We start from the raw sequence: 26,149 nt of genomic DNA, 5'->3' as shown, positions 1-26,149 counted from the left end.
AGCAAAAGTGGTCAGAGAGGTATGAGATGAGCTAGTACAGCTGTTCAGGCACTTGGAACTTCAGCTGTGTTGGGGAACCACTTTTTAAGGTATAAATTGGGGGACACTAACTCTTTATTTTTAGGCTAGACTTGGAGCTGAAGGATCATGAAGGCAGCACAGCTCTGTGGCTTGCAGTCCAGTATATCACTGTATCATCTGATCAGTCTGTGAACCCTTTTGAGGATGCCCCTGTTGTGAATGGAACCTCATTTGATGAGAACAGTTTTGCAGCAAGGTTGATCCAGCGAGGCAGCAATACAGATGCTCCAGACACACTAACAGGTAAACCAGAGGTTTGTATTTCATGGTAGGTGGAAGGCTTGTGTGTTAATTGCTTAATGCTGACTGCACTTGGAGGAGATGCATGAGGTTTCAGCAGCAATTGCTCCATAATAAATGCTAGGTGGTAGTTGCTTTACACAGAGCTGGTGCATTGACAAGCTGAGATGGGCTTGCAGGAAGTAACAGAAAATCTGGACTCCTTGCCAGGTTCTGATACCCTCTTTACAATTTCAAGGTGTGTAATCACTAAATGGAAGTGCATGTGACAATTGGAAGGGGCTACTACCAGCCCTAGTACCAAGGGTTTTCCTTGTTAACTTCAAAGTGTAATGTTGTAAGGTGGTGGGGAAGGTGTTAGCACAATTGTTAGTATCAAAGTGTGGTTGGAATAACAGTGTCCATGGTTTTTCTTTAGGAAACTGCTTGCTTCAGAGAGCAGCTGGTGCAGGAAATGAGGCAGCTTCTCTCTTCCTAGCAACTCATGGAGCAAAAGTCAACCACCAAAACAAATGGGTAAAAGCAGAAACTTAGTCGAAAGTTTCCTTACTTCTCTTCAAAAATAAGATAGCAGAAATCTCTTATAGCTAAACCATAGCTTAAAGCAAGTTGGAGCACTTGGTGAACCTTTACATGTTTTCAGGTATTTACTAGTGACCACTTGCATTCTTGTGGCACTGTTCTTGCAGAATCACCAGCTGTTAACATGCTTTTAGCACTTACTGCAGTGCCTGGTAATAAAATCCTTAGTAAAAGCTAACTCATGTAGTTTGGAACTCCTAACAGGCTTCAGCTACTAGGAGTGAAACTCTTCACACCAGCTCTTGTAGTTTTAATAGTTTAAAAGCTGCTTCTCTTCATGTCTCAAGCTGTTAACCCAGCACCTTGTTTATTAAAGGGAGAAACCCCACTGCACACAGCCTGCAGGCATGGCCTAGCAAACCTGACAGCAGAACTCCTGCAGCAAGGAGCCAATCCCAACATCCAGACAGCAGAAGCAGTGCCTGGGCAGAAGGATGCACCTGCTCCTCCATCAGCAGAGAATGTTCATCTGCAAACTCCCCTTCACATGGCTATTGCTTACAATCACCCAGATGTGGTGTCAGTCATCCTAGAACAAAAAGGTGGGTGTCCAGACTTGAGGCTGCAGTGAATTGCTGTGTCAGGATGGCATCCAAGCTGTTTTCACAAGCTACTAAGAAAGCATATCTTCCTGTAAACAGTGTTTAAGTACAGCAATTAATAAGACTGGCTGACTAGTCTTAAACTCAAATCATCTGCTTGTTAAAACAAGAAAATTATTTTGTCTGTTTGTAAATTCTCCACTGTAGATAATGGACTATGAACAGGTAGTCTTGGGTTCTGTTACACCTGAGATAGCTTCAAAGCATTTGCTTCAGGTGAGTGCTGGAAGCAATTTTGGATAAAGACATTTTTCTGTGGTGAGACTTCTGCCTCCCTCAACTCCTAGAGGACTTTATACAGAGCAATGCTGGTATTATAGTAGAGTTGAGACTTGAGTGCTCAAATACCACAGATGAGTTCATTAAATGCTATTAGTCAGCTTCTTTCTAGCAGCAGGAAGGGAATTCCCTTCAGCAGGAAGGGAATTTGACAGCTGAAGCAGGGCCAATTTTGTCTCCTACCATAAGTAGGATTTAGAAGGAAGTAGGTAAACTGGGGTAAATATTGCCCATCTCAGGTAAATATTGCCCATCCCAGTAGGTGATCTGGGGTAAATACTGTCCATCCCAGGCTGCACAATATTGTGGAGCCTCCACTCTTCATTCTCAGAGCTTTGTATATGCCACTCTATTTGGAATTGCAGCTAGAAAGAGACAGGTTAAGCCTCTTAGCTAGAAAATTGATTTTTTTTTCTTGGTATATGTATTAAGATCAGTCAGTAGTGGCAGTATTGTCTGAATCCTAGGCAGTGTCACATCAGGGTAGCTGAAGGTACTTTGCTCAGATCTTACAAACTGACTGCTACAGGAGCAGCCTAGTACCAAATGTGACATTGCTGCTGCAGCTTTCAGTGTGAGACTGCAGGTCAAGTACAAGAATACCCTAATTCCTTGTGCTTTCTTGTAGCTAATGCTCTTCATGCTACCAACAACTTGCAAATCATTCCTGACTTCAGTCTGAAGGACTCGAGAGACCAGACTGTGCTGGGATTGGCTCTTTGGACAGGTATGTGCCTTCAGGATGTGAAGCTACAATGTGAACAAGATTTTCTTAAAGATAAAACAGCTGCTGTGTGTTCATGTTCTGGCTTGTGCTGCTGGGGAGGAGTTGTCAAGGAGAGCTTTAGATGGTTCTTCATATTTTAAAATTAGTGTTCACATATGACTTAGTGAAAGATTTCTAGTCCTACAGCTTCTGCCCAGGACTGTACTTGCACTTTAGTGGAATTCTTCCTCTGTGAACTCACTGGTAGTTTTCATATCAGATGAAAGCTATTAATCATATTGGCTGTGCACATGAACTTCATTCTATTAGTCTCAGTGTGTCTGTTTTATAGAACTAAAGATAAAATACTAATGAGCTTGGTCTGTTCAGGCATGCACACAATAGCAGCTCAGCTGCTGGGATCTGGGGCATCCATCAATGACACCATGTCAGATGGACAGACACTCCTGCACATGGCAATCCAGAGACAGGACAGTAAGAGTGCCCTCTTCCTGCTGGAACATCAGGCAGATATAAATGTCAGGTAAGGTCCTAACTGTACAATTCTCACCTGTGAATGTATCTAGGAGCAAGTGCTGACTGCCTTTGAATAATGGCTTGAGATTTGTTCCAGAGCTGATTTACACATAGTTTTATGTTTGGCACTGTTTTGTGGCACTGGTTATGGCTGAGGAATTACATGTGTTATCTTGGACCTAGGTATAGCTCCATTGGTCAGTACCTCCTCTTGAGGCTGCAGAAGGAGGTGCCACTTAATTCTGGGTAAAACAGCTTCCTCTGTAGCAGACTGAAGTCCTAGGGACAGGCCTAGAGGCACTGAACTTCTATTGTCTCATCTATTTGCCAGCTTGTTAGAACTGCATGTTTGCTACCATCTAAAATAATTAGATACAGATCCAGCAACAGGAGTCTGATAATTTTGCCTCCTCAGTATCTCCTAGACAACTTACATTAGACTTAACAGAACATTTGTCTGCTTACATGACTGACAGGCTGTCTGTTAAATTTGGCAAGCTGTACTGTAGTGAATGTCATGGGTACAAACTGCCTAAAGCTGCTGTTCTGACTTCAACTTTTTAACAGTTGGTGTTTGACTGTTGCTTGAAGTGTTGCCACCTTGGAGACAAAGCTGTTTGCTTCCATGGCAGCAGGCTGGCTCAGAAGGAGCTCTGTTCAAATAATGGCTGCACTGAAGGAATTGAATGTCTCTGAGCTAAGATCACTAACTTGTTTTTCCAACTGTAGAAATCAATCACTTGCTAAAAGTGAAGGGGAGAAGAAAGGTAGACTAGAGAGCTGTGGTGAAATAATACATGGTGTGTTTGTGATGGTCCTACCAGAGCAAAGATACGTACAAGAGGAGTTAATTCTTGGCTTTGCCAGTAAAGTGCTGTTGCTGAACTTTATAATGCATCTGTAACACTTGGAAGTGTCCCTGCTGCAGGACCCAGGATGGACAGACAGCCCTGCAGCTGGCCATCCAAAACCAGCTCCCACTGGTGGTGGATGCCATTTGTACCAGGGGAGCAGACATGTCTGTGCCTGATGAGAAAGGAAATCCTCCCTTGTGGCTTGCCTTGGAAAACAACCTGGAAGACATTGCATCAACTCTGGTAAGACTCAGTTGGCTTTAGTCTCACTTTTGTTCATCTTGCTAGCAGCAAAAGGCTTCATCAGCAAAAGCAAACTCAGTGCATGAAGAGAACAGACTAGTCCAATATTACTAATTTCTGGAGGTCTTTTCTTCACCAGAAATTCCTCTTTACTGCAGGAATCTTATAAATACTGTAGTGTGCATAACCAAATATCTGGCAGCCACTTTAATAAAAAAATATATTCTATATACATCCTGCAGTCTGGATTCTTGATCTGGATGGAGTGAGGATCTGCTTAGATCAGTCTGTAGCATACACAACTTGTGTAATGATCAGCTTGCTGAATAAAACTGAATACTCATTTTATGCTTTAGTGTATGTGCTACTTTTTATTCCATTTTAACATTGAACCAAGAAGGCCTTTAAATGCTCATATTTACTTTAAAGACTGTTTACTTTCAGGCATGGGTGATACAGCAGATTTCCTAGGAGACACAAGTAGACCTTCTTGTGTCTTATTCATAAGGAAGTTATTTGGAAGTTTTGTCCAATTGTCTGCTAGAGACAACTGGTTAAAAACTTTAAAAACTCTGCTAGTGACATGAGAAATAGGTTTTGTAACTGTTCTTGACTGTGCTGGTCAACACTTTTTTATGGAGTCAACCCTCTTAACTACTCATTAAACCCTGTCAATAGTTTGTCAAGTGGAGTAGAACAAGCCTTAAGTGCCACATTGCTCAAGTACATAGTTCTCTAGTTGAAGAATACAAATATTAGCAATACAGTTCCTGGAGAAAAACTCTCTGTTTAGCTGAATGTCTGAGAAAGCAGGGAACTGGGCCAGAACTTCAAAGGCAACTGCTGCTGCTGCTTGATTTACTGTAGGTGCTTGTCATTGCTGAAAGTGAGGTAACTAGTCCAACCTGCTTCAGATCTGTCTGTCAAAGTATATGGACAAATATTTGAATTGTTAATAAATACCACCTAATTAAGGATTACAGAGTAAACCAATAAAGTATTGTTCTGGAAGACTTTAAAACAGCTTCCTGAAATTCAGTGACTGTCACAAGACCAGACAAGGAAGGTATCTCAAGTTTTATCTCTGGGGGATAATGTTCAGAAGCATTAGTCAGGGACTATAGTAGGAGCCTGTTGAAAATAAACCTTCATTGTGTCATTGGGCTTCTCCTTTCAGGTCAGGCATGGCTGTGATGCAACGTGTTGGGGGTCAGGACCGAGTGGCTGCTCACAAACCCTTCTGCACAGGGCTATTGATGAGAACAGTGAACAGATCGCTTGTTTCCTGATCCGCAGGTCAGACCCCTTCCCAAACACAAACCCTCTGACGTGCATGTGGGTGTCCCTGGCATAAACTAATTGAATGCTATCTTAAATCAGTAACAACTGTGTTCTTCCTTAGGCTTTTGCTGGGTGGGTGACACTTGGGGGATTCTTACCAATCCAAAGGACACATTCTGTTACCTGGTCTAGCATCATGTTCTTGATGACAAGAGTCAAACCAAAACCAGGAACTTGTACCTTTGTAGAATGTGTCAGCAGCTCCTGTGTCAGCTCTTGGAATCTTTTCTATGACTTTTAATTATGTTTAATCCAGATTTAAACTGCTTCAATAATTGACTGCACTGTGTTTGTTGTAGTGGGTGTGATGTGAATAGTCCCAGAAAGCCAGGCCCAAATGGAGAAGGAGAAGAGGAAGCCCATGATGGACAGACCCCCCTACATCTGGCAGCCTGCTGGGGACTAGAGGAGGTGATCCAGTGCCTTCTGGAGTTTGGTGCCAATGTCAATGCTCAGGTGTGTGGACAAATAAGGCACAATTTTTAAAAGTAAATTCTTTTCCTCCAATGTACTGAAAACAAACTGTCCTCTCATCTGTGTGTTTTGCATGATAGAGAAAAGAAAATCTTGCTCTGAGAGCTGAGCCAGTGCAATGACTGGATGCAGCTCTGCTTTCTCCCCTGTCCCTTTTTACCACACCTGGTGCTTGTCTGCCATATATGGTGGTTAATTCAGGAAGCTATGCTGAAGGAAAATAATACAGAAAACTTACTGCAATGTTAGTTTTCTCATGGAACAATGGGATACAGTGTCTCCTGTCCCTAGTGGGAATTAAAGGCAGGAGCACAGCTGCAATTAATAATTATACCAGCTACAGTGTAAAACCCCAGAACACTCTGCTTTGTTAGTATGTTTGGGAAGTGTCTTCTGTTATTGAGTAAACTGAGGTGATGTAAGTATGAGTTACACTTCATTTTGATTACACAGTAATCCTTAAACAGAAGCTTTATAAATAACAACAAAAGAAATGAATGGATAACATTTTTAGGTCCTGATGCTGTTGGAAGTGACATTAAAATGAATCACAGAACACAGTAACAAAGCAGCCTTGGCTGTAAACTGCTGCTTGATGCAAACAAATGTTTAAACACCTCAGCTGACTTTGCTATTAAATTTGAATGCTAATGTCTGCCCCCAAAATGACTGACTAAATGGGAGATGTTATGGTGAGCATTCAAAAGGCTGTGCAGCACAGGATTGAGGTCAACCTGTTGGGAGAAACAAATCTCAATTTGCTTTTCTTACACTGTGGGTTTGAGCTTGCCCTGCAGCTGTTTGGTGTCCATGCTGAAGGAAGCTGGGTAGGTCACAGGACTAAACTCCTAAGTTCCTTTGACCCTTCAGAATTAGGGAAGGATTTCTGTACTACTGAGTCTATATATAACAAACTTTCTGGTTTCTTTCTAGGATGCAGAAGGAAGAACTCCAATCCATGTTGCCATTAGCAACCAACATAATGTTATCATTCAGCTGATGATTTCACATCCAGATATTAAGCTGAATGTACGTGACAGGCAAGGAATGACTCCCTTTGCTTGTGCCATGACATACAAAAACAACAAAGCAGCTGAAGCAATTTTGAAGAGGGAACCAGGAGCTGCAGAGCAGGTACGCTGGGAGAGTTCAAACCATGCTGGTTTTGTTACTGTACTACTTTGTGGTAACAGCTGTTCCACAAGTCAGTTCTGTTTTTATCCTTTTGTGGCTTTACATGCAATCCATTTGCCAGATGCCAGTTCTCTTAAGCAGAATTTATTAGGAAACTGTAGGTGTGTATGTGATATGTGTAAGAACATTAAGGGTTAGTGTCTTGTCAATTCTTCTTATCTTGTCAATACTAAACTGGGAAACAGGCATATGTGTGTATAAGGAGAAAATTCTAACTCCACTCTTGTCTTGTGCTGGACTGGTACAGAAATAATCTGTTACCCAGCTCTCCTAAAGCTACCCACAACAGAAAACCTGACCTAAAATAACTGAATAATAGATGCTATGCTGCCCTGCTGAACTATAAAACCTCCAGCTGTATCTTCAGGCTTCTGGTGTGACACTTCAAGTAGCTGTTCAGGAGAGTCTTCCTATCCTGTTTAAGTTTAATGACCAGTAAAATATTTGAGTGCTTAGCGAGCTCTTGTATTATATCTAAAACATGGTTACAAGTACAGCCAGTTTAAATATGCTTTGACATCAGCTGCAAGGCAAAGTTGAACAACATGTACTTGATATTAAGCCAAAAAAATGAATTCTCAGGTTGCCCAGAGCAGCTGTGGCTGCCCCATCCCTGGAAGTGTTCAAGGCCAGGTTGGACAGGGCTTGGAGCAAGCTGGGATACTGGAAGGTGTCCCTGTCCATGGCAGGGGGTGGTCTGGATCACCTTGGGAGGTCCCTGTGGCAGGATCCCATGTTGATTCCTTCTCCTGGATTAATTGCCAGATAGACTCAAGCTTGTTTCATTTAACTGAGTTTATCATTAACTGCTGCTCAGTACTTAACCACAACAGCTGTTAACTTTTTGTCTGTCTAAAAATACTGTCCAGTGTGTGGTCAAGAAAGGACAAGGTTATAAAATAGAAATAAAATAGTGTGAGGCAGACTGGACTGAGCAGTTGCAGCAGATAATTTCTCAGTTCAGTTATTCAATAGTCACATCTATCAGATAAGTGTCAACCAGTGAAAGGAACAAGATTCTACAGCTCAAGCAGAGGGAGCGAGTGTCTCCTAGTGAAAACACGTCCTACTCCATAAAACACCTTGTTCTACAGGAACAACAAACTAATTTCAGTGCCCTCTCTGCCTCAGGTGGACAACAAGGGTCGGAATTTCCTGCACGTGGCCGTCCAGAACTCGGACATTGAGAGCGTGCTGTTCCTGATCAGCGTGCAGGCCAACGTCAACTCGCGCGTGCAGGACGCCTCCAAGCTGACCCCGCTGCACCTGGCCGTGCAGGCTGGCTCTGAGATCATCGTGAGGAACCTGGTGTGTGCTGGGCCTCACCCTTGCTCTGCCCAAAGTGTGCCCTCTGCCCCCTGCACAGTCCTGCAGGCTGGTCCCTCACAGCACTGACAGCCCTTCTTCTGCAGCAGAGAGCCCCCTTGGCTTGGGCTGTTGGCTGGGCTGCCACAGTGGCCTTCATGTGAGGATGTTGGGTTTGCAGCAATCACTGTGTCTGGTTCTTTGTAAAGAACCTTCCCTAGGTTTGGTTCTTTGTAAAGAACCTTCCCTAGGTTTGGGTCTTTGTAAAGAACCTTCCCTAGGTTTGGTTCTTTGTAAAGAACCTTCCCTAGGTTTGGGTCTTTGTAAAGAACCTTCCCTAGGTTTGGTTCTTTGTAAAGAACCTTCCCTAGGTTTGGTTCTTTGTAAAGAACCTTCCCTAGGTTTGGGTCTTTGTAAAGAACCTTCCCTAGGTCTGGGTCTTTGTAAAGAACCTTCCCTAGGTCTGGGTCTTTGTAAAGAACCTTCCCTAGGTCTGGTTCTTTGTAAAGAACCTTCCCTAGGTTTGGGTCTTTGTAAAGAACCTTCCCTAGGTTTGGGTCTTTGTAAAGAACCTTCCCTAGGTTTGGTTCTTTGTAAAGATCCTTCCCTAGGTTTGCTTCTTTGTAAAGAACCTTCCCTAGGTCTGGTTCTTCGTACAGAACCTTCCCTAGGCTTAGGTCTTTGTAAAGAACCTTCCCTTGCCCTTTCTGCACATTTGAACACAAACACAAGCTGTAGCAGCTCAGTAATGATACCATTCTATACACTCTGGAGGCCTAGAAGTATCTCTGTGCAGTAGAGTCTTGTGTGCTTCATTCACAGAAATAAACTGTTGGCTAAAATAGCCCTGAAACCATCTTTGAACAATTTCCTTCTTGCCTCCTGACAGCTGCTTGCAGGTGCCCAGGTGAATGAACTGACCAAGCACCGTCAGACTGCTCTTCACTTAGCAGCCCAGCAAGACCTGCCCACCATTTGTTCAGTCCTTCTGGAGAATGGAGTAGACTTTGCAGCTGTAGATGAAAATGGAAATAATGGTAAACTTCAAGTTAGACAAGTAAATGCAAAAGACTTCAGTAGGTCTGTTAATGGTGTGTCCTAGTGGTGGAGAGCTCACTCTGAATGTCCTTGCACTGCAAAGGTGAAAGAATGAAAGTCCAGGAAATCAGAGCAGATGGAAGGAGTTGTTTGAGAAGGGGGAGTTGGGAAAGTGGAAGGAGGGTGTTTCATTTAGTTATTAGGCTGTAATTATTGCTGGTACTCAGAGTCTTGAACTTCTTTCTCTGTTTTTCTTTGTTATTTTTTACTGTTCAGCTCTGCATCTGGCAGTGATGCACGGCCGGCTGAACAACATCCGGGTCCTCCTCACAGAGTGCAATGTCGATGCAGAGGCCTTTAATATCAGGTAATTATTTATATTCTAATAATATCAGGTAATTAAAACCTTTAATATCAGGTAATTATTTATATTCTAATAATATCAGGTAATTAAAGCCTTTAATATCAGGTAATTATTTATATTCTAATAATATCAGGTAACAGGCTAAAAGAACCACTTTTAAAATATGTGCTGACATGCTGCTTAAAAACATATATTTGGCTTGTATTATATTATTTATACACGAATTTGGAAGTGTGCAGATGATGCTGGATCTAAATTCTGTGCAAATTATATGTATAGACCAAGGAAGGAAAGTTAAGTAGGCTCTTGTGTGTGATGTACTGAGTTGCTGAGATGTAGCATTGTTCAAGTCTGAACCAAACTTGGAAGCAAGGAGAGTTGGATGAGTAACTGCAGTAGCAAGCAGACTTTGATCAGGATAACAAACTCTTTTCCCCAGAGGCCAGTCACCAATGCATATTTTGGGACAGTATGGGAAAGATAATGCAGCAGCCATCTGTGACCTCTTCTTGGAGTGTATGCCAGAATACCCTCTAGACAAACCTGATGCTGAAGGAAACACAGGTAGGTGAGACTCAACAACTATTAAACTTGAAAGTAATCAAGTTGTATTTATGGTATGTCACTTTTAAAGCTGGAATAATTGGCAGTAATATGTTAATTACAGCAGGAGGCACACAATACATGGAAATTTAAAAACTAAAGATCCTGTCTGGACTGGATGTAACACAATCTACCACTCTGTTAGCTGGCTTTTATTTTTCAGTGCTCCTCTTGGCTTACATGAACTGTCTGTCTTTCATTTTCCAGTGCTCCTCTTGGCTTACATGAAGGGAAATGCTAACTTGTGTCGTGCAATAGTGAGAGCTGGGGCTCGCCTGGGAGTGAACAATAACCAAGGAGTCAATATCTTCAACTATCAAGTTGCTACAAAACAGCTTCTCTTTAGATTGCTGGGTAGGTACCACTTGCTGTGGTGGGAAAGTATTTCTGGCTTATGCTTCCAGGATACTACAGAGGAAGAAACTCTGGACTTTTGACTTAGATGCCAGTAATTCCAGAGAGGCAGAACTTGTGAATTTTATACTGCTAACAGTGCAGAGTAGAAATTCTATTTTTTTCTGGTCATTAGTTGAAAAGTTGTACAATGCAGACTGTTAGATGCTACTTTTTCTGGAAGGATGGACATGGAAACTCTTGGCTGGTTGTGTAGTCCAATGTAGCTTAAAACACAGACACTGCTTTTTAACTGTACAGTTGCTGTGGACAATGTGATGGAAAGCAACTACAGATTCTCTACAAAGGAGACTCCAGCTCCTGCAAGAGTAGTTAAATCCATTACACTGAATGCAGCCTAGAACTGGAAAAAGCCTTCAGGTTTAATGTAATGGTGTCTGAGCCCATTTTGCCTTCACATTTTTTCCTCTTAACAGATATGCTGACAAAAGAACCTCCCTGGTGTGATGGCTCCAACTGCTATGAATGTGCTGCCAAATTTGGAGTCACGACAAGAAAGCATCACTGGTAATATGAGCCCCCTTGCTGTGCTTACAGGGAAATGGATTCCTCCCCAAACATAGCTGGGCTTGCTCCTAATAGCTTAGGAAATCTCCATGTAGGTGTATAACCACTAATCCAGCTCAAATATTCCATCCTGACTTAGATCAGAAACTTGTTGTCTAACTGAAATCATATTTTAAGCAGCTTGTGCATTTAATATTCTGATTAGTTGTAAATGAGAAATCATGTCCAAGTTCCAGTAGTGAAACAGGATTTAAATACCCAATTGTCAGAGAGAGAGTGTGAGGCACTTCACTCCCCAGAGGAGCAACAATGTATTTTATTAAGAGAGTGAGTTAATAGCAGTTCAGTGGTAAATGTGGCAGTGGTTTATCAGGACTTGATTATTTCCTGCATAGAGGTTGGGGACAGGGAGAGCCTCCTGTGTAGGCAGGAGGTTCAGAGAGCAGCCACTGGGGCTGTGCCTTACACAGCAAAGACAGGAGGGAGCACACCAGCCCCACCACAGTGGTAGCATGACCTCCTCCAAAAGAGGTGGCAAATAATTACTGCCAATTATTATTGGGCAGGTGTTGACAGCTCAGGTTTGGGATCCTGTTTGCAGTGTGGAAATGGCTGAAGATGAACATGAGCTGCTCTTGTGTAGATAGGAGTTGCCTTTTTAAAATAGCCTGAACTTGTACAAAACATGCTGCTTGGAAGGGTGTTAAGCTAAGATTTTTCTTAGCTCAAAGAAGTGCCTCAGTTGAAGCAGTACCATGTGATTGACTAGCAGAGAACCAGCACGTGCTGTTGGCATTAGTCAGTTATTCCAAAATCTCAGAAAGATACAAGACAAATATCAGAAGATACAAGATAATCACAGCTTTTCAACTGCTAATGTGTATTTAATGATGCTATCATAGATAAAGAATGTCAGACAGTAACATCCTGCTGTTCACTAGGAGGGAATTCACTTTTCCCCCACCCCTCTTCTGTCAACAGCCGACACTGTGGACGCCTGCTCTGCCATAAGTGCTCAACAAAGGAGATTCCTATCATAAAATTTGATCTGAACAAGCCAGTTCGAGTTTGCAACATCTGCTTTGATGTCCTGACTCTGGGAGGAGTCTCCTAGTATGCTGTGGAAGTAAAGGGATTCCCAGTCAGTGCTCCTGACAGCAGCTCTGCTTACAAGCCCTCTGGATAGGGAAGAGGAGGCTTACACATGTCTTCTGCAATAGACTGAACTAATTAAGGACCCTGTTCTGATATACTCTGGTATAAATGATTTTGTATGACTGTAAATGTATCGGGCTGCGATAGACTTCACTAGGAATCAGAGTGGATTGTTCAAACCAAGTGACAAAAGAATTGAGACCCTCTTCTAGTTGCAGTGGGGTATGGAAGCTGAAATTTGTACTGCTTGAATCGGCATAAAACAGGTCTGTCCTCAACATGGTGCTTTGCACTGAGCAACTCTATTAAGTCCTGTGGCTTTCAGGCTGCTTAGTAGAGGTGGTATTAAGTTTCAGGGTAACCAGGTCTCTTTCTTTGCTTTGTCTTAAAGATAAACGTTCCCCTTCTCTAGAGAAGACTTTTTGTGAAGCTAAACTGAGCTGTTGCAACCACTGTTCAAGAAACTCTTCAGACCTGGGGGTAGTTCTAAGTATAGCTCAAGAATTGTGGCCTTACAACAGAAAGCTTTACAACATCTGATGCACAGCAGTCAGAATTGCAGATCCACATCTTGATACCTCCTCAGCAAATGACTCATTAGCTTTAGCATGTTCAAGAGAAGTGCAAGATTGTTTTAGGAAAATGCTCTTGCTCATACCTGCTGGAACTGTCAGTCTTCATTGCACTTTCATATTTATGTTGCTGGTCCTTCCAGTCCATGGCACTTGTACAAATGACCATGAGTTTGCTGAAAGGCCTGAGCATGTGCTAAAGGAGAAACACTAAAAGTGGTGGAGTCTAACTCCCAGTACAGCAATAAATGCTGAAGTGCATTAGGAGTCCCAGGAGGGAGAGAAACACTTTCCTGGGGCTTAAGGGGCCTGGTAACTGCTGTGGGAGAGACAGAAACCCTAGCAAGTGTAGAATGTGCTGCACCTCTAGACACTAAACCTGGGGCCATTTTCAGCTGGGGAGTGGGAGTGTACATGGAGGCTTCCTGTTGGGAGTAAGCTGCAGTATTTTAATCTAGGCTGGTTGTGCTCTCTTCAACATGCTGAATCTGTGGAAACCACCACACTGTTCTAGGTCAACAGGAAAGTACTTGGCTGGTAGACCAGCTTGTGATTTGGAGGGCAAAGGCTTCAGTTAGAAAAAATGGGTACTTAAGCAAAACTACATGCCATGTTAAGGCAGTTTTTATTTCAAAAGATAAAGCTAGTATAGACTCAATTCAGCATTCCTCATCTTTACTCCAGGAATTGGTGTGCATTTTTTAATGACTGTTATCTCCAGTGAACTGTATGGACAGGTGATGATGTGTTGCCCTGGTTGGAGCAGTGACTTCAGGAGTAAGATGAGAAGATGAACCAGGCTGCTCCTGTTACAGGAAACTTTCTCAGTTTTTCTCAAGCTTGTACAAGGAGAGGATAGGAGAGGGTGCAATTGCTGACATTTGTATGATTAATTTCACATCAAGTCTCACTTGATCTGCACTTTGATCTTCCAAAATGCCTGTATTGTAACTGGAATCACCCCTGTACCACTAGGGAAGAACAATGGATGAAATACAAACTTGCCTCACTGTTTGATGTCTGCTGCTGACATGTTCCAACAGAATGCTCTGGGTAACACAGCTGGTCTCTAACACAGTTCCTAATGCAAATGATGCACCTCTGGCATAATATTGTAGGTGAATGAGGGAAAATAGTGCTGTCAGTTAGTGGTAGCTGCAGTAATTGTTGGTGTCAGTTAACTACAGTCTACAGTTTGGGGGTTTTTAAACAAAAGAGATGATGGAAAACATTGTACTTCTGATATTTCAGGGTGTCACTGGTTGCAGTTCTCTAGCAGTGAAAGAATGATGGAGAGAAAGTGCATTTGGTGAAAGAAGTCTTGACTGTAATCCCATGGTAACATGTTGTTTTCCTTCTTGGTTTGGAGCTGAAGTGATGTGGAGGGGTAAGAGTGTGCTCAGAATGCTGAAAGACAGTGCAGAGGAGGGGTTTTCCTGTGGGCTTCAGCCTGAGGGGAAAACTGCCCAGCATGTAATTGCCAAAGCATTTAAACATCACTGTTTCAGTGGCTTCTCTGATGGAAGGGCAAGGGACCAGGAAAGCAATGATGGAAAATGTGGATCTGGTGAAAATTCAGATTAACTGAAGGGCAAGTTAAAGCTGGGTAGTTGCTTTCTAAAAAACAGGATATTGATCAGAACTGTAAAACTGTGGGAAGGATCTGGAAACCACTGCAGTGCTCCTGGTTTGCTGTTTACAGCCAGCACTGTCCCAGCTTACTTACTGAAGTCTGTAAGTAGGTTATTGTGAAATGTACAGCCTGAGGTGTTTGTTTAATTTAAAGCAACTCAATTCAGCAAATTTGATCCTTTTAAAGTGCCTTTGAGATAGTTTCCTTCCAGCCAACTCTAAATAGCTTTCTGCCAGAGCTAAAAGGGAAAGCTCACACCTTGAACCAAAACCCATGTCAGTTCTTCTCTCGTTCAGCTGAGGAGTTGACCCCTCCAGACAGCTGGTGGGGCTCAGTCCCTCACACACTCTGCCTGGTGTTGGTCTGAGCTCTCAGACCACTGAGATTCTTTGGGAGTTTTGCTGGCAATGCTCCACTACAGGGTACAAATGTGAATGAGGCACTTGGTAATGTAGTGGTGGTCAACACATTTCTAACTCTAAACAACTGCTCTTCCCTTTTTGTAGCATAATACAGTTGTTACCAAACCCCCACCCCTCTTAGCCCTGCTCTTAGTGGTAAATACTAACTCAAGTCTGCCAAGCACTGAACAAAAGCTTAGATGGGAACTCAGCTTGTGTCCCTGAAGTGCTGCTGTCACACGGGGCTCCAGGCACTTCAGCAGGGTTGCATGGGGAGTCATGGGTGGTTCATGCTGTAGCTTTTTGTTCTGAGACTGGATTCCTTTTGCCTGCAGTCACCCAGCACTCTTACACAAGCAAACACCATGGTCCAGCACTCTTACACAAGCACAAACCATGGTCTGGCTGGAATGTTCTGTCTGTGAGAGGTGCAGTCACTGTTTCACACCACTGAGTGGAGTGAGAACGTCGCTGGTGGAGGCACTAACAGAGCAGAGTAAGTTGCTGGCTAAAGCTGACAGATGCCTTAATGACTTCCCGTGCTGGAGATAACAACAGCTTGTCCAACTGCTCTAGTAGTGCTTATAAACTAACATGTAACAGTATGGGAGGCCAAGGCTGGATGGTTTTGTAGATCAAATGTTAATAGCAAGTCCTCTTTTTTCTGTAACCAGCAGAGGTGGTCACTGCAGCAAACTCATCTCTAGAAAAATCAAAGCTTGTGTGAGTGACAGAAATAACTGAACCTTCTAATACCCTCTGTGAAATAGAAAAGGAAGTCTTAGAACAATGGCATTTTATCTGCAATGTTTGTCTGGAGTTGTTGTAAAAATGTATTTTTTCCAATATGCATTCTTCGTTGTGTAATGATTCTACTTGTAATAAAATGCAGAACTAGATGATGCTTTGTGAGGTGAAACCTTGCTAAGGAAGTGTCTGCTCCTGTAGAGACAGCTGCCCCTCTACAAGCTTATCCTGACAAACCACGAAGAAAACCAGGGATCCAACATCCAATTGGGCACAACAGCTTTATTCTGTGTTCTGAAATTAGTCCAGGTATTCATTTTCATGTTGTGGAACTGCTCCAACTGTTCTTTTGGCTGTCAAGGTCTGGTGTTCTAGTTTGTACATGTAGTCATCTTGAATGCCTTATCCTAGACTTACCTATAATCAGTTTTGTGAAACGAAGCCGAGCTCCCCACGGGCCAGAGCTGCTTCATGGAGTTCATCAGCTCGAGCTCCCAGCCCTGGGAGCACTCAGAGCTGGGTGTGGAGGCAGCTCAGCCCCTGGAGAGCACTGAGCTGCTGCAGCTTCACTTCAGGAAAAGGAAAACTTCAGTGCAATAGCAAACCCAGCCAAGACTGCTGGGTGAGATTGTGATGCATTATTAGTCTTTTATTAATAAAACTTACTGAAGTACAGATGAATGGTGAGCTTTATTAGAGCACTGTCTGTGGTGACTGGAGCCCTCTGTAGCTGTCACTGTTCCCTTTTCCACCATGGGAGAATCCAGCTGAGCTGCTCAGCTGGAGACACCTGGAGCACTTCACTCACTGAGGGTGTCTCCCTGTTTGCTTTAATAGATGACTTATTCCTAGTGCAAGGCTCTTCCTCCCCAGAGCTTCCAAACCCTGAACTGGGGAATAAGCTAGGAACTGGTTTTCAACCAACTTTAACTTAAACCAGCACCTCCCTGCCCTGCCTTTTGGCAGCAGTTTATTTGATTTTTATGCAGCTCTTACAATCAAAACCATCCCCTCAGCACTATTTGCATAGTGATTGAGTGTTCCAGCAAGATGAAACTTGCTTAGAAGGTCAAGCTGGTCCCACCTTCTCTGGGACTGGTTTGCCCTCACAAACTACTTCTTACAGCATTTAATAGTCTGGAATTTGCTGCAACTTTTAAATAGCTTTAAAAACCTCTTTTAAAGGTACTTGCCAATCATTTGCAGGGATGGTTTCACTACTTTAAATGCAATTTCTTTTTAAAGTGGTGATGTCTTTTTAAATGTGGCAAAGGCCACAGTTGTGGAGGCAGTGAAGTGCTGCTCTGCAGCTCTTTGCTGCACCTTTTACACAGCTTGATCTTCAGCACTGAGTGAAATGAGTTTTCATTCCTCACTCCACCCCCAGAGATGGCTCAAGCCCAGGGCTGAGGTTTGGTTCTGCCACACATCCTGCTCTGCTCTCCCCTGAGTGCCACAGGCTGGCACAGCAGGGCAATGCCTGCAAGGGCTGCTCTTCAGGATGAAGATAGGTAAAAAACCCCAAAAATAAAACCACAGCCCCAGTGTTCCAAGCATGTGCAGGTTTATGTTTGTGTGGCTCCATCCCTGGCAGCTGGAGCTTCCTCTGAGTTTTAGCAGTGGGAAGTGCTGTAATGTGTCCTGCTGCAAGGGAGTGAATGGTGCTTCCTGTAAACTTGTTAATGAACTAACTCATCACTTACCTTTGGGCCTCTCTTCAGAGGTGGGGGTAGCTAAAAATCAGTTTATAAACATTTTCCAGCTGCTTACACATAGGTGGCAGCTGCCTTAAGAACAAGAACTGACCACAACCTGTGCCACCACTGGACCCTGATCTGCATGTCTCTCTCAAAGCTCAGCTCCACCTAAACTGATTTTAACAGCAGATTCCCTAAAACCAGCAAATGCTTCCCTGCAGCTTGAGGTTTGTAGTGCAGGTATTGCTTCCTCCCTTTTAGCCCCACTCAGAGAGGGTAATGACCTGCCCTGCATGTCTGGGAGTCACTCACAGTGCTGAATTCTGCCAGCTGTGACACAATAAATATGGATTTTAAAAGTGCAGGGTCTTGTAAGGGCACATCCAGCTCAGGTTATAGTCTGACAGGCACAGACCAGATGGGAGGAAGACATACCAGAATGGAAACAGGAGCAGATTACAGTAGGATGGTTCTGTTGCCACCCAGGCAACAAAAAGAAAGCTATTTAAAACTACTCCTTCCTGATCAGAACAGTTGGAAAGTGGTGAATCACAGAGCAGACAGTGAGGTTAATGTCAAACAATCCTCACAGGTGGCTTCAATATCTTGGCACAGTATCTAATGCAAACACAGTGAGGAAATGCAGCTCTGGCCTTTGCCTTCTCTATTCCAAGAATTTGATAAAGCTTGTGTGTAACTAAACTGTGCAAGTTCCTGATACTGTGGACCTTAATTGCAGAAGAAATTCAGGGCTCTCCCTGTTACCTTTAAACTCCTGGGAGTCAGTCAGGTGCCTGGGAAGGAGCATCAGCAGTGCCTGCAGCAGGACCTGTGGCAGTGATGCTGCAGCAGTTCTGTGCTCACTGATTCCACTGCCTTAAACCACAGCACTGTCCCACCTCTGTGCACACAAACATCCAGTCCCTGACTGCACAAGGAGCAGTTCTAAAACACAATTCAGGCTGTGCATCTTACACTTTGTTCACAGGTGCAGAAATATTTCCCATAGAAATAAAGCAAGCATCCTGTTACTTGATTTTTTAGCCACTGAGCTGGCTGAAGTGTTTCCTCCATCTCCATATGTAGAAAAGCATCACAAACCCCATGAGATTGTTGCTGCTCCCTTTGCAGGGCCGGGTGGAAGGGATGGAGCTGGAGCTGCCCAGCCCCGGTGCAAGGTTCCAGTGCAGGGCTCTCCCTGCCTGGCTCAGCCCGTGGGCAGCACGCACTGCTCGGCCAGGGGATGGCAGCCCTCGTACAGCTGCAGCCGAGGGTCATCCAGGTCGCCTCTGTCGCGGTGCTGGGAGGAGCCAGGCTGGCCCCAGGGCGGCCCCGAGCTCCTGACACACACGCAGGGAGTGCCCTGCGAGCCGGGGCGGTGCAGCCTCCGCGGGACCCCGGCCCAGGCTCTGGGCACGCCCCCGCTGCGAATGGAAAAGGAAAATCTGTCACAATTCAAACCCGGGAAAATGCTTCCAGTCAACAGAGAATCCTTATGGAAAAACCCGAGATAATCTGAGATAAATAGTTATTCTAAACTAGAACTAACACTGAGGTAGGTTTTGCTTACACAGAATTCACAGAATGACTGGGCTGAAAGAGACCTTAAAGATCATCAAGTCTAACTCATGCTCCAACACCTCAATTAAACCCTGGCACTGAGTGCCACATCCAGTCTGTTTAAACAGCCACCATCCCACAGCCTTCATCTTTTTATTGGCTGTGCTTCAGAAACCCATGGCCTGGGCCTGGTTTCACCACTGCTGCTGCAGGCTCTACCCTTCTGGGAGTCACCAACTCCTGCATTCCATGCTGCCATTGCTAGAGGAATCACAGCCTGCTGGAGCACAGCAAAATGCCTCTGCTGGAGGTACCTAAATGCTCACAGGTGACCACACATCTTCACAGAATCACAGTGGCTTGGGTTGGAAGGGACCTTAAAGATCATCCAGCCCCATCCCCTGCCATGGGACTTCCAACAGACCAGGCTCTCCTCTCTCTGTGCCTTGACTAAACAGTGATTTTGAGAACTGGGGAAGAATTAAAAGTACTTCCCCAGCTAATTCATCTTGTCTCTTTATGTCTAAGTGTCTCTCTATGGGCCAAGTCCTGCCTGTTCCCCAACCACTGCAGCTTTTAAGCCTCTAACACAAGTGACTGCCACATCACACCTGGTCCCAAGGCTGTCCCCAAGCTCAGTGACACACAGGAGCAGATCCCTGGGGCACACAGAGCTGCTGCTGGGCTGACATGAAGCCCAAGCATTTTGAGTGTGGTCTGTGAAATGATTTCATCTTCAAACAAAACAGTCCCTAAGTTGAGAGACAGCTACTAACAGGAGAGTAGGAAATGATTATTCAAAGCTTAACCTCATTTTCTGTGGTTTAAGTGAAAATGTTGTGGTATCAGCCTCTGAGCCAGGCTGTGAAACTGTCTGACAAGCACAGGTTAATGCTGGTATTCCTGAGAGGTGACAGAACCTGTTTGAATCCCAGTCCTGCTGGGATTTCTGTCCTGTTTTGCTGAGAACAGGAGATCACATGCACGTGTGGTAAATTCTTTGATTCCAGGATGACAGAAGAGGCTCAGCCTGGAGCAAAGGGGGCTCAGGGGGGACCTTCTCACTCTCTACAACTCCCTGACAGGAGGGTGGAGCCAGGTGAAGGTCAGGCTGTGCTCACAGGGACAGGGTGAGAGGTAACAGCCTCAAGTTGTACCAGGGGAGGTTTAGGTTGGATACTGGGGAGAATTTCTTCATGGCAAGGGTGGTCAGGCACTGGCACAGCTGCCCAGGGCAGTGGGGGAGGCCCCATCCCTGCAGGGATGTAAAAGCTGTGGATGTGGCACCTGGGGGCACAGGTCAGTGCTGGGGGAATGGCTGGACTGGGGGCTCTCACAGGGCTTTTCCCACCTGAACAGCTCTGGGAATTCAGGCAGGGACAGAGCCCATGCCTGCTTATTCCAGCCCTGCAGCACCACTGCCAGGCCCCAGAGGTCACCTACCCATGGAGTGAGGTGGCTGCAGGGGCCAGGACATCCTCCCATGCTGCCCCTGCCAGGAGAGGCAGGAACACAGCACAGGGCACCCAAAAAAAGCCTCTGCTCCAGAGGGGACAGGCTCACCTCTCTCTGGAGCACCAGAAGCGAGTGCCTTTAGCAGAGCTCCATTCAGAGTTGCAGGGTGGGAACTGCTGCTGCTTCTGATCACTTTCTGCTTGCAGTCTGAGAGCTTCCTCAATGGCAGCCTCCACCTCCCTCAGGGCTTCTGTTGGTGCTCCATTTTCATCATAGAATCTGCCCACCAGCTTCCCTGGGAGAGGAGATCAATTAGGACCACAGTGTTTCCAGACCACAGACCTGTTTCCAGGCAAGGAAAATGCATTGTTCTGGTGGGGTTTTATTTTTAATTTGCTATGTAAAAGGAGATGTCACCATGGCCCAATTTTAAAACCAAACTGAGCTTACATCCCTTCAAGCCTTGGATCACACAGCAATTTACCCATATGAATAAACCCATGCAGGACAAGCTTGGGCACACACTCATTACAGAGCTGAAAACCAAAGCCAGTTTCAGCTGCACAACCCAGAAGCCATTGCCCAGAACAGTTTCCCTGCACTGCTGCCCCAACACTCTCCTGGGTGATTTCAGGCTGGCTCCACGCTCTGTGCTCGGCAGAGACAATCCAAGCAGGACAGCAGCCAGGTGGGAAAACAATTTAACTTTCCCTTGGAGGGAAGCAAACCTCAGAGACCTGGCTTGGCTTGGCTGCAGCTGCACACCCACCCCCGTGTGAGCCCACCCCCAGACCTACCCACGGGCTCGTAGTTGTTGCTGTAGAAGCTCAGCCAGCTGTGGATGGAGAGCAGCTCCGCGGGGGACAGCCCTGACACGGAGTCCACCAGCCCCGCCGGGCTGAAATCGCCGCTGGCAAACGCTCGGGTGGCATCTCTGCCTGCGGGGCACGGGGGAGAGCACAGCAGGGGGAGAGCACAGGGTGAGGAGAGCCCAGCCGTGGAGTGAATCCCTCAGCCAAGGATGAAATTCCCCAGCCATGGAGTGAATCCCTCAGCCATGGAGTGAATTCCTCAGCCATGGAGTGAATCCCTCAGCCATGGAGTGAATTCCTCAGCCATGGAGTGAATTCCTCAGCCATGGATGAATTCCCCAGCCACGGAGTAAATTCCTCAGTCACGGAGTGAATTCCCCAGCCACGGAGTGAATTCCTCAGCCATGGAGTGAATTCCTCAGCCAAGGATGAAATTCCCTGGCCATGGATGAACCCCTCAGCCATGGAGTGAATCCCCCAGCCATGGAGTGAATCCCTCAGCCATGGATGAATTCCCTGGCCATGGAGTGAATCCCCCAGCCATGGAGTGAATTCCTCAGTCAAAGAGTGAATTCCTCAGTCATAGAGGGGATTCCCCAGCCATGGAGTGAATTCCCCAGTCATAGAGTGAATGTTCCCCAGCCATGGATGAATCCCTCAGCCAAGGAGGGACTCCCCCAGCCATGAAGTGAATGTTCCCCAGCCATGGATGAATCCCTCAGCCAAGGAGGGACTCCCCCAGCCATGAAGTGAATCCCCCAACCATAGAGTGAACTCCTCGGCCATGGATGATTCCTCAGCCATAGAGTGAATTCCCCAACCACAGAGTGAACCCCCCAGCCGGGGGTGCGACCCCAGCCTTGGAATACAGCCCAGCCATGGAGCGGCCAAACAGGGGCTGAGCTCTCCCTCCTCTCAGCCCGGGCTGCGTTCCCCGGCCGGCGGTGACACCCGATGACACCCACACCCGCAGGTGATCCCTCCCCAGCCCGGAGATTATTCTTTCCCCAGCCGGGGGTGATCCATCTCTCTCTCCCCAGCCAGGCCACCTCAGGCCCTCACACAGCCGCCCCCCCCTCGCCCCACCACAGGTACCTGCGAACCCGCTGTACGCGCCGCCGGGCCCGTAGTGCTTGCGGCCCCGCTCCACATCGAAGACCCGCCCCAGCAGAGCGAGGTAGAGCCCGGGCTCGCCCGGCGCCCCCCGGTATCGGCGCAGCTCGGCGGCGCTGAGCAGGCGGGCGCGGGGCTCGAACCCGCGGCGCAGGAGGCAGGCGGCGGCCAGGCCCAGCAGCAGCGCCGCGGCCGCGCCCCGCCACATCGCGCCGCGACAGCGCAACGCTCGCGCGACACTTCCCTCGCCGCACGGCAGCGTGGAGGCCCAACCGCGTCCAGCGGGGCGGCCGGGGCCAGGGGGCGCTTTACGGCAGTGTGGCGGCAGAGCCGTGGAGCGCTCTGGGCTGGGAGGAGATGATTTTACATTGATTTTACACTGAAATAAACACGGGCAGGAGACCTTTCTCCTTTTTAATTCTGCTCATAACAACACCGCCTCCCTCCAGCCCAGGCTGCTCCGAGCCCCGGCCAACCCCGCCTCGAACACTCCAGGGACGGGGCGGCCACAGCTTCTCTGGGTGCCCTGTGCCAGCCCTCAGCACCCTCTGAGTAACGCCGTTGTTCATAAGGACCGTCACAGAATGTGAAAAATGCGTATTTTATGATTGGCTTTTCGCAAATATTAACATGAATATTATACGTGTTGTGTTAGAAGGTAATGCTGTATTAGTTCTCTTAGTAGTGTGGTAGATACAGCTTTAGGTTATAACAAAATATTAAAATAGAAGGAGTGAATCCCCCAGCCAAGGAGTGAATCCTATAACACCTTCTGGCTGTGGAAGGCTGTTCCACTACTTCCTTACAAGTTTTCCAAAAGTCCTACTTTACAAGAAAAGAAATGCTTGACAATTTCACTGCTGCTTTTAAAAAGCTACAATAAAATCCAGCGTGGTAAACTTTGACTTGCTGATAACGCTAGTAAGTATCAAGAGGAATTACTCAGGCAGGATTTCCTACCCGTGTTAGAATATAGAATATCCTATAGATATAGAATATCCTATGCTATGTAGGATACTTTTTTTCCCTAAAGAAAGGACTCACACTTAGATAACAGCCACAGGACACGTAAATCTTTCAGAGAAAGGGAATTTATTGCTCCATTATCAGGAGAAATTAACTTCTTCCCGCCTCGCTCGGGCAGGTGATGCCGTCAGGCTTATGAGGAAGAAGTTGTCAGTGTCCAAACAGAATCCTGTGTTTTAATGGAATTTATGCATCATGTATGAGGTGTATGAATATGCAACAGGCTGTTGATTTTAAGGGTTAATCCTTTGTTAACGTGGGTCCTTTTTTGGGCTTGTGCTGCCCAGAAAAAGGTACCTGGACATCCATAACTCTTTGTTTCTATTGTCCTAATTCAAATTGTCCAAATTATTATTACTCTAATTGTATTACTATTTTTATAACCATTTTATTACTATTAAACCTTTAAAATTTTAAAAACAAGTGATTGACGTTTTTCCCACAGAATCTCTTGTTGTCAGTGCCCTGTGGAGATCACCCAGTCTGACCCCAGCCAGGGCAGGGTCACCTGGAGCAGGTGACACAGGAGGGTCCGGGTGAGTTTGGCATTTCTCCAGAGAGGGACACTCCGTGCCCTCCCTGCACAAGTGTGCCCCAGTGCTCTGCCACGCTCATGTCAAGGAGTTTTTCTCATGTTGAGGTGAAATTTGTCGTGCGGCCTTTATCCTGTCACAGGGCACCACGGAAGAGTCTGGCACCGCCCTATTGGCACCCCTTGGAGATACGTCTATGAATTAATGCGATCCCCTCACAGAACCGGGCTCAGGTGCCGCTCTCTGCCGCCGGGATCGCTGTCCCCAGCCCCCGCTGTCCCCCCGGGTCCCTCCACCGGCCCCGTCCCTGTCACGGGAGCCGCCGGGCCGGGCTTTGCGACAGCGCCGTGTCGCTTTGCGGCGGTGCGGCGCTTTCCGGCGGTGTGGCGGGTGTCGCTTTGCGGCGGTGTGGCGGCCCCGCGCTGACAGGTGCGGCGGGCGGGAAGTTGCTGACTAAGGCGGGCCGGGCCGGGCGGGGACCGGCGGGAGCGGCGGCGGCACCGGCGGCGGCGGCTGCGAGCGGCTCCCGAGCGGCTCATGGGGACGGCGGCGAGCCACAGCAGCGAGGAGGAGGAGGAGGGCGCCGAAGAGGGCATGGAGGGGGCGGCCGGCGCGCCCCAAGCCGGCGCGGCCGCTCCGGCGCTGCCGCCGGCCGAGGTGCTGCTGGAGCAGGCCCGGCTGCGGGAGGCCACGGCGCGGCTGCGGGAGGCGGCCCTGCCCGAGCCGCTCGTGTCGCGGCACCACAGCGCGCTGGTGCGATGGCTGGAGGAGCGGCTGAGCCGCGGCGACGAGGCCGTGAGCCTGGAGCAGTTCTGCGAGGTGCTGGAGAGCGTGTCCCGGCTGGCGGCCGGATCCCGCGGCGAGAGCGAGGAGGTGAGAGCCGCCGGGAAGCGCCGTCCGCGGGGATCGGGAACGGCTCGGACAGGGAGGAACCCTGGGAACCATCCCGTTCCAGCCCCTGCCACGGGCAGGGACACCTTCCAACAGAGCGGGCTGCTCAGAGAGCCGTCCGGCCCGGCCTCGGGCACTGCCGGGAATGGGGGTTCCCTCCGGGGATCCGCCTGTCCGGGCAGGGGGGTGGTCGGCATCGGGGGAAGCTCTGGGTGCTGCTGGGGGCCGCTGTCCCCGGGCCCGGGTCCGTGACCATCCACACGACCCCGGAGACCCCGGACACGCGTCCTGGTACGTGGGGAGGGCCAGGCCAGAGGGTTCTGCGAGGTTGGAAAGCGGCTGCTGCTGTTGATGGACAGCCTGTCAGCCTCCAGATAGCCCTTAAAAAAAACCCAAAAACTTATGTCAGTTATCAGTGATCATGCTCAGCAGCCACTGAAGAATAAAATGGGTTTTTACAGCAATATTTCTGCTGTTGCTGCTGCTGGTGCAGCTGAGAGCACAGGTGTGGTGGGGACACGGCTAGGAAATCCTGCCTGAGTAATTCCTCTTGATACTTACTAGCGTTATCAGCAAGCCAAAGTTTACCACGCTGGATTTTATTGTAGCTTTTTAAAAGCAGCAGTGAAATTGTCAAGCATTTCTTTTCTTGTAAAGTAGGACTTTTGGAAAACTTGTAAGGAAGTAGTGGAACAGAGATCCCCTTCCACAGCCAGAACGTGTTATGGTCAGCTTTTAATGGTTGAAGAGAGTAGTTTTCCTTTCTGCTGGGATTTCCAGTTTTCCCCTTCTGTGGGAAATGATAGGGAGAATTTAATGTCTAGAACACTTAAGCTTTGCTCTGTAGCAATCCAAAATGCAGCAGAACACCCTGTTGGGAATTCCATACTCCCTTGAGAAAGTGGCTGTGTCTGAATTCCTTAGTGCAAGCAGTTCCTGAGCTCAGCAGTCACTTCCTGCTGGCTTTGTTTTGCTGCTGAGTAGCAGAACAACTGTGTAAACTGTTAAATCACACACACACGCCTCAAATCAGTGCTGACAGGTGAACAAGGCTTCTGGAAACTGGAAGGAGATTCATTTCATGTCCAGATAGGTGTGTTTTCACCAGACTGGTTTAAGTAGCTCGGTGAAATGCTGCCTCCACTTGCAGCTCGTTCACAAGAAGAGCCCGTAACGAGCACATCTTCATT

The 26,149-nt window shown here is 46.9% G+C and overlaps 3 protein-coding genes across 5 annotated transcripts in view; 2 read left to right on the top strand and 1 right to left on the bottom strand.

Annotated features, from left to right (window-relative positions):
- ANKFY1 (ankyrin repeat and FYVE domain containing 1) overlaps positions 1-16,024 on the top strand; it is a 32,652-nt gene extending 16,628 nt beyond the window's left edge. For both annotated transcript variants that reach the window (XM_071448107.1, XM_071448108.1), the window contains 16 exons: positions 125-324; positions 740-837; positions 1,220-1,445; positions 2,413-2,511; positions 2,881-3,034; positions 3,956-4,124; positions 5,302-5,420; positions 5,765-5,921; positions 6,873-7,073; positions 8,265-8,441; positions 9,328-9,475; positions 9,753-9,843; positions 10,280-10,404; positions 10,651-10,797; positions 11,274-11,364; positions 12,346-16,024. In XM_071448107.1, the coding sequence (XP_071304208.1) occupies positions 125-324; positions 740-837; positions 1,220-1,445; positions 2,413-2,511; positions 2,881-3,034; positions 3,956-4,124; positions 5,302-5,420; positions 5,765-5,921; positions 6,873-7,073; positions 8,265-8,441; positions 9,328-9,475; positions 9,753-9,843; positions 10,280-10,404; positions 10,651-10,797; positions 11,274-11,364; positions 12,346-12,478 (2,335 nt within the window). In that variant the 3' untranslated portion in view covers positions 12,479-16,024. The remainder of the gene's footprint in view (positions 1-124; positions 325-739; positions 838-1,219; positions 1,446-2,412; positions 2,512-2,880; positions 3,035-3,955; positions 4,125-5,301; positions 5,421-5,764; positions 5,922-6,872; positions 7,074-8,264; positions 8,442-9,327; positions 9,476-9,752; positions 9,844-10,279; positions 10,405-10,650; positions 10,798-11,273; positions 11,365-12,345) is intronic.
- A 115-nt stretch (positions 16,025-16,139) lies between these two features.
- Positions 16,140-22,762, bottom strand: CYB5D2 (cytochrome b5 domain containing 2). Its single transcript, XM_071448109.1, has 4 exons — positions 22,492-22,762; positions 21,382-21,522; positions 20,693-20,879; positions 16,140-18,993 (listed from the first exon to the last, which is right to left on the bottom strand). Exons 1-4 carry the CDS (start codon positions 22,715-22,717, stop codon positions 18,777-18,779), a joined length of 771 nt encoding a protein of 256 aa, XP_071304210.1. The 5' UTR covers positions 22,718-22,762; the 3' UTR covers positions 16,140-18,776.
- Positions 22,763-24,502: 1,740 nt separating this feature from the next.
- Positions 24,503-26,149, top strand: part of ZZEF1 (zinc finger ZZ-type and EF-hand domain containing 1) — a 59,315-nt gene continuing 57,668 nt past the window's right edge. For both annotated transcript variants that reach the window (XM_071448117.1, XM_071448116.1), the window contains exon 1: positions 24,503-24,941. In XM_071448117.1, the coding sequence (XP_071304218.1) occupies positions 24,606-24,941 (336 nt within the window). In that variant the 5' untranslated portion in view covers positions 24,503-24,605. The remainder of the gene's footprint in view (positions 24,942-26,149) is intronic.

This window comes from Agelaius tricolor, unplaced genomic scaffold (genome assembly GCF_023055355.1).
Source record: "Agelaius tricolor isolate 1412-34295 unplaced genomic scaffold, bAgeTri1.0.p SCAF_25, whole genome shotgun sequence".
Taxonomy (NCBI): Eukaryota; Metazoa; Chordata; class Aves; order Passeriformes; family Icteridae; genus Agelaius; species Agelaius tricolor.
The sequence above is the reverse complement of the archived record's forward strand: the minus strand, read 5'-3'. Positions and strand labels throughout refer to the sequence as shown.